This window comes from Belonocnema kinseyi, chromosome 6 (assembly GCF_010883055.1).
Source record: "Belonocnema kinseyi isolate 2016_QV_RU_SX_M_011 chromosome 6, B_treatae_v1, whole genome shotgun sequence".
NCBI lineage: Eukaryota > Metazoa > Arthropoda > Insecta > Hymenoptera > Cynipidae > Belonocnema > Belonocnema kinseyi.
Window position 1 is genome coordinate 15,634,590 of NC_046662.1, and position 8,246 is coordinate 15,642,835.

Below are 8,246 nucleotides of genomic sequence, written 5' to 3' on the forward strand. Positions count from 1 at the left end.
CTGACATGCACAAAAAGAAATGCATTTAGCTTTATATTTTACACATGGACAAGATTTCTCACTTATACAAGCTTTGCAATTACAACACATAACGAAATCGTCAGGAGGCGGTAGCAATATATGTATTTTTTTATATATCAATGTCTCATCCTTCATTTCATAACCAAACATAAGAGGATTTAAAATATCTGCCTTTTCATTCAAACAATTTACTTGCTGATATCGATCGAGTTCCGAATCAGAGGCAAATTCAAATGTTCATTTAAAAGAAAATAATTCACGGTTTCACAGACTTGGGCAAACAATTATTATGTTTACGCTATCGATAATTAAAATAATTTTAGTAACAGTCATGATTATTTTCGTAAATATTATAATAATTGTATAAATTATTATAGTAATTACATTTATTACTATACTAATAGTTGATATACTTAACTGTTGTGAATTCCTTTACATCCATGAAGACAAATTTGCAATAATAAAATTTTCGACATCATCCGAAAAGCGTATACAGTACTGTTTCGATTGTTAAGAGAGTCCTATTGTTGATCGCAAAAAAGCAACTTCCAGAGAGCTGCGCTAATGGAAATCTATGTCAATTTGTAGAGTAAGTTTCAAAGAATGCCTACGTTTTTGAAATTTTCAAAAATGTTCAGTAGATCAAAAGTAATCAACGCTGAAAATTAGTAAAAAACATCCAATTTCCGACCTTCAAAAATTTATATCTTTTGAAATATACATTTTACGAAAATTTTACTAGAGACCTTTTCTTCTTAAAATCAGCCATATTTTCCAAAAAAAAATTTGTCCGAATCGAAAAAATGACGTTTTCATAATTTGTTTAAACAATTGCAATTTAAACAATGTTATACGCATTTTTCGAAAAATTAAGTTGTGGATTCGGATTCAGGAGCTCAAAATACATAAGAATAGAGGGTTTTCAGCTTTGGCGGTCTTAGTGCATACGGGATCATACCCAGCCCCCGGACTAACATGCGCAAGACCTTTAATTTCCGTAGATTTATCCTAGCTAGGGGAAACGGTAAGCACACTGGGGAATTTTTGTGTTTGAATTTGATCTATAAGAGTTCAAACACATAAGAATATGACACCAGTGCGTTTATTCTTCTATATACTGGTATTATCAAACTAATGTCCACAACAGCCCCAGTTTTCCCCTATTTACTGCATCTAGGGGAAAACTGAGACGTGTAGGATAAATTCTGAGGCCAGATTTAGATTCAGTAGCTCAAAATCCATAAGGGTAACCTAACGACTTGTCTCGTGCAGACAAATTTTTTGTATGGCCTGTGTGACGAGAAAATCCCTATGCTTTTCCCTACTTTTTGAATCTAGGGGAAAACTGAAACATGTAGGACAAATTCTAAGGCCATATTCGGATTGAGCGGCTCAAAATCCATAAGGGTAGCCTATACACTTGTCTCGTGCAGACAACTTTTTTTTGTGGACTTGTGTTATCAACAAGCTTCTACTTTGGTTTAAAATTCTTGAGAAAAAGTTTTTGCGCATAATAAAATTTTTATTATCTCCTTGTAAATGTAAGAATGTTGATAAATTGTAGTGTGGTAACGAAATGTTAAGAACAGAATTATTTCTCATTATTAAACAATCATTTGCAATTTAAATTTTCTCTTCTATTAATAATATTTAAAAATCTATTTTATGATTCAGTAAATTAAATTAAAAATGTTACGTAATCGGGTAAATCCCCCCCGCCCCAACGCTCCCTTCAATGTTACGTAAAATGTGAACGCTCCCAAAAATGCTTAAATCGGATCAAAATTTGTAAGCTGTAGACTAATTTGTCCAGAAAAACTTTTTTTCGCAATTTGAATGATAAGGGGTTTAAAGAAATGCGTGTTTAAAAATTCGAAATATTGTAACTCCCTGAATTTTGAAAATTTGGAAACACCATTTCAACCGTAAACTTTACTCACTTAACACTATATTTTCACGAACTTTTATTGAAATTGATGAAGTAAATTAACCCTATATTTTATTTATTTTTTAGGGATTCGATACCAGCGCAGGCACTATTTGTTTCGTATTATTGATGTTAGCTTCTCATCCTAATATACAGGTAAAATTGGAATATATAAAAATATGAATCAAATTATTAATATCAGAACATTATAATTATCATAGGAGCAAGTATACGAGGAAATTTACCAGATTTATGGGTCAGAGGACCCAGAAGACGTTCCTGTTAAACCTGAAGATTTACCAAAGTTAATTACTCTTGAAAGAGTAATTAAAGAAACAATGAGACTTTTTCCTATTGTTCCTTTTTTTGCGCGTCGGGTGGATGAAGATCTTGTCTTAGGTATATTTAAACATCGTTAATATTACAAAGTCTAATTAATTAATTAAAATAACTTTAAAAATTATTTTTCAGGAGATTATACTTTACCAAAAGATAGCATACCAATTGTCTCAATACTTCCACTTCATCGTAATGAAAAATACTGGCCTGATCCTCTGAAATTTGATCCTGATAGATTTTTACCAGAAGAAGTGGCCAAGCGACATCCTGATTGTTATTATCCATTTAGTGGTGGTCCCAGGAATTGTATAGGTGTGTAAATAATTATATTTTTATATTTTTTATGGGTTCAATGTACTATGCAAATCATAATTGGGTCTCTACTCAAATCCTGGATAAAAATTCCCTGACAACTCCAGGTTTTCTTCAGATATCTCAAGTTTTTTCCAGGCACGATTTTTCATACTACGGAGCCATTCAAATATTTCACATTTTCTTAATCCATTAGGGATATGTATAGTTGAGTTTCAACTAAAAAAAATCAAATTTCAATCAAATAGTTGAATTTTGAACTGAAAAATATCAGTTTTGAACCAAAAATGAATAGTTAAATTTTCAGTCAAAATAATATATTTTACACGTAAAAAAAAATCAAAAAAATTTCAACTAAAGTGATAAATATTCAATAAACTGATCAATCTTCATATGCAATAGATAGATTTTAAACCAATAAGATAAATTTTTAACAAAAAATGTAACTTTCAACCAAGTAGTTTTCTTTTCAACCAACAAGATTAATTTTCTACTAGAAAGATCAATATTTAAATAAAGTACTTAAATTTTTAAGTAAAACAGACAAATTTTCCACCAAATAATTGAATTTTTAAAGAAAAAAGAACAATTTTCAACAAAAAATGGAATAGTTACATTTTTAATAAAAATAATTGATTTTTAAGCAGAAAAAACGATTTTCAACAAAATAGTTAAATTTTTAATTGAAGTAACCAATTATTAACTAAAATGATACATCTTAAACTGAAATAGTTGAATTTAAAAAAAAAATTAATTATCAACTAAAATGATCAGTCTTTAATTGTAATAGTTGAATTTTCAACATAAAAGATTAATTTCTACCAAAAAAGATAAATTTACAACTAAAATGACAAAATATTTAATTGGAATAGTTAAATTTTCAGTTAGAAAAAAATAATTATCAAACATTTTCAAAAAAATGATAAAGTTTTTATTGAAATGATGAGTCTTTAAATGAAATAGTTGACTTTCCAACCATAAAGATAAAATGTTAAATAAAATAATAAATATTTAACTCGAATACTTGAATTTTTAAAACAAGAAGATTCATTTTCAAACAAAAAGATTAATTTTCTACAAAAAAGCACGATTTTTCAACAAATATAATTAATTTTCAAACAAATAGTTCAATTTTGAACTAAAAAAGATGAATTTTCAACTAAATAAGATAAATCGTTAACAAAAAATTGAATAGCAAGATTGTCACTTTAAAACTAAAATTTGAACTAAAATGATTGAATATTCAATTGAAATAGTTGGTTGAATTTTTAGTTCAAACAAAATTAAAAATCTTCTGCTGGAATAGTTGAATTTTCAACCAAAAAGATGAATTTTCAACCAAAAAGATGAATTTTCAACCAAAAAAATTCAATTCTACAAAAAGACGAATTTTTAATTTAAAAAAATAATGATTCCACTAAAATTGAATAGAGAAGTTTTCAGTTAAAAAGATTAATATGCAACCAAAAAGATGAATTATAAACTAAAGTCATTGAATATTCAACTTGAATAATTACATTTTAAGTTTCAAAAATTCATTTTTAACAATAAATGAAAACAGTTTTAACAAAATAGTTTTTACTGTAATAATTTTCAATTAAAATGACTAAGCTTATAAAAAAATTGTTATAAAAGAGTTCAACTTTTAACCAAATAATAAAATTTTTATTACAAAAATGATTAATTCCAAACAAAAAATGTAGTTGTTGATATTTCAACCAAATTTTTTAAAATTTTTAGTTAAAAAATAAAGAACAAAAACATCAGTCAATCAAAAAAGACGAAATTTTTCACTGAAAGAAATTAATTTGAAAACCACAAAGAACCAACAAACAGTTGGACTTTTGAAATTTTGAAGTTTCATACCGAAAATAATAATTTTCAACAAAAAAGTTAGTTTTCGTCCAAATAGTTGAATTTTCTACCAATTTAAAACCAAAAAGCCGAGTTTTCAACAAAACTATTAAATTTCCATAAAAAATTTCCTTATTAACCAAATAGTTGAATTTTTTACCGAAATATTTGAATCTTATACCCGAGAAATACGAATTTGAAACCAAATGGTTAAATTCTTAACCAAAAAGATGGTGTTCTGCCAAGAAGAGTAGTTTTCTACTAAAAAAACACGAATCATCATTTAAATTATCAGAAAAAAAATATAATTTTCATCAAAAAATAAAATGAATTTTTCTAATTGTTTAACTTCAATCGAGTATTTAAATTTTTACTCAGAAACGAATGATTTTCAATAAAATTATTTATCAAAAGAGATGAATTTGCAAACCAAAAAACAATAATTTTCAATAAAAGAGTTGAATTCTCAAAACGAAAATAGGAATTTACAATCAGAAATAGTTGAATTTTCAACCAAATGAAACTAATTTTCTACCAAATTATTTGAATATTTAACAAACAAAATATGAGATTATTTTTACGAAAATTCATCAATTTTGAAACGAAAAGGCCGAATTTTGAACCAAGAAAGAACAAAAATGTTCACTAAATTGTTGCATTTTCAAACCAACAGGGCGAATTTTCTACAAAACAATTTCATTTTCATACCGAAAATATGCTTTTTAACAAAAAAGTTACTTTCCAACCAAACAGTTGAACTCTCCACCAAAATACATGAATTTTTAACTAAAATAGAATTCTCAATGAAAAATATATTTTTTGATATTATTTAAACCAAATAAAAGATTAATTTGAAATCAATCACAGTTAAATTTAACCAAATAACAAACAAAATTTGTATTTCATAATATAGTTAACTCTTGCCTATTCCAAGTCACACCTATTTTAAGGGTTACCTATTCCAAGACCCCCTTACTGGGATATTCCAGATTGCTCAGTTCCGTCACCTCCCACCACTGTCCCAGTACAGTATCGCCCCCGTCATTGGCTGACCAAAAGAGGCCCGAAGAACGGGAAGCTCTCGTTGGTTGGAATTGAATATCTTAGCATGACGTCATAGGAATGCATAATACTTTGCGTAAAAAATATTCTTAACTTAAAAGTAATACATAAATGTACGAATAGTATTATTTTTCAACTGTAGTGCGTGTTTGAGGGTAATTTATGAGAGCGATTTGATCAGAATTGGGTATCTAGCCTCAAATTTCGGATATTTTATTGTATAGCGTGAAATTGAAAATGTCTTCGACCAATAAAAGGATGAATCAGAATTGCGAAAATGCATTCTACACTTGAAAAAATTACTATTCTGACATTTATAACATAGTTTTAGGTTTAGAATATGTTCGCCACAAGGCGTATGCATTCCCATGTCAAGATGTACCAACAATGCTAACCTTCCTGACATTTACACCTATCCTGCCATGACCGTGACGTCATGCCACAACACTCAATATTCTACAAAATATTTGAGTCATTTTTTTATTCTATTATATTGATTTTTAGTTGGAAAATTGCACTATTTCAAGGTAATGTTATATTTGTCATAATATTCAATTACCTTCTCCATCGTTCTAAATGTTTTTGACCGGCTCGTACGACAACAAAATCACTTGAAAAACACTGGCATGCATGATGCGCAAATGCAAGGACGCACACATGCTGAAAGCGCGCGCATCGATACAAGGCCAGAGCAGCCAATGAACGTCGCTTGACAAAATCATCCTACGACTCGCGGTAAAGGTGGGGGCCCCTCCAACTTTGAAATACCCAAATGTTTTCGTTTTGTCAGCCCTTAGAATAGGCAAGAGTTCACTGTATCTAGTATCTACACTCTACAGTAATAGACTACAAAAGCAAGGACAATATTTTTACCTATTATTTTTTCTCACTACACAATTTTGACGAATTAAGGGTATTTTATAAACGCTATGATCTTTTTAATGAACTTGGAGAGTTCATATTTTTTTCAAATTCTTTTTTATGGTTTCATAAATTTATTTTTATTTAGATCCAACTTTTTGATGAAAAAGGCTATAAAATCGTGCATTCCTGATAGTTTTTTAACAAGTTTCAAAATTTTAGCCGAAATCTTACTTTGCTAAGTTACTTCTTATTGTTTTAAAAAAAGTACATTTCTTTAAATAATTTATTATCTTTTAATATCGCAAATTATTACGACGTTGAAGTTTGCCACAGATATGGATTTCAAAGTTGTGTAATTAATTTAAAAAAAAAATAAGAGTCACATAAAAAAAGTAAAAACACCTCTGGATTCATCTCGGACATATCTCGGTGTGCATTTTTTTTTGTTTAAACAATTTGTTAAACAATTACGCTATTTGTTGTCTTTCTGCAATTGTTATAAACAAAGTATGCATCGGATCGAAAAACCAAGTGCAGGATTGCATTCCTCTCGATAATATCTAGATGTGCATTTTTTTGTTTTTTCGTAAACCCATTTTTAAACAATTAGGGCATTTTGTTGTACAGCGCTCTGTTGTTCAGTGCCCGTAGATATGGATTTCAAAGTTGTGTAATTAATTTTTAAAAAACTAAAAGTCGGATCAAAAAAGTAAAAACACCTCTGGATTCGTCATGGAATGCAATGTTGCACTTGGTTTTTCAATCCGATGCATACATTGTTTATAACAATTGCAGAAAAATAACAAACGGCGTAATTGTTTAACAAATTGTTTAAACAAAAAAAAACAAAAAATGCACACCGAGATATTTCCGAGATGAATCTAAAGGTGTTTTTACATTTTTGATGTGACTCTTAGTTTTTTTAAAATTAATTACACAAGTTTCAAATCCACATCTGTGGCAAACTTCAACGTCGTAAATTAATGGTGTTTTCTGCACTCTTTAGTTTAATTGGTGATAATTTTTTCCTACTAATTTCCGGTAAAAAAAAACTAACCCAACCTAAAACTGTTGTATATTTTAAGTCTTCTTCGAAATAACATGAAAAAAAGCTTATTCATTATTTCAACCAATTTTAGAAGACAGTACTATGCTTAAATAATAAAAAATAGTTGAACGCATAATTATTTATTACAGTGCAGTTATTTGCATATTTATGTTTTATTTTCGCTAAAAGCATAAGTCGTAATTTGTATTCAATTTTAATTTAGGAAAACTCATTACAATCCTTGAAAGGTTCCTTACAACCAAATTAGTCGCGTTTTTATTAAATTACTACATTTAAATAAACAATTATGACCTCAAATATTTTTTTATTATTTAAGTTTGGATTTCTATTCTATTTGTTGCAATAATCAGTGGACCTTTTTTATCAATTAAAATTGATTGGTTGTAAATTTAATTTTCAAAATTTCAAATTTAGGATACAAAACAATAAACAAATTTAAATAACTAAAAGCCTATCATGTTTTCAACAACAATCATTGCGAAATTCTCGAGATATATCGTTACACTACTTTTATCTAAATAGTATTATTTATCGTGGGTTTTTATTGAACTTTTAATACTTTTTTGTTCATTCATAGGACAAGTTTATGCTATGATGTCAATGAAGGTCCTTTTGACAACACTTCTGCGAAAATATATTTTGAAGAAGGATAATATAAAACCAGTTAAAGATATCCGACTGAAATACGAAATCCTGCTGAGATCTGCTGAGCCCATTACTATGAGAATCGAAAAAAGAGTAAAAAATAATAATAAAATAATTGATACACGAGAAAGTGTCCAAACTTGTATAGAATAG

The 8,246-nt window shown here is 28.2% G+C and overlaps 1 protein-coding gene across 1 annotated transcript in view; it reads left to right on the plus strand.

The window, feature by feature from the left end:
• Nucleotides 1-8,246, plus strand: part of LOC117175274 (cytochrome P450 4C1-like) — a 70,170-nt gene extending 61,924 nt beyond the window's left edge. The window contains exons 13-16 of the mRNA XM_033364982.1: nt 2,036-2,104; nt 2,170-2,347; nt 2,420-2,599; nt 8,026-8,246. Of these exons, the coding sequence (XP_033220873.1) occupies nt 2,036-2,104; nt 2,170-2,347; nt 2,420-2,599; nt 8,026-8,246 (648 nt within the window). The remainder of the gene's footprint in view (nt 1-2,035; nt 2,105-2,169; nt 2,348-2,419; nt 2,600-8,025) is intronic.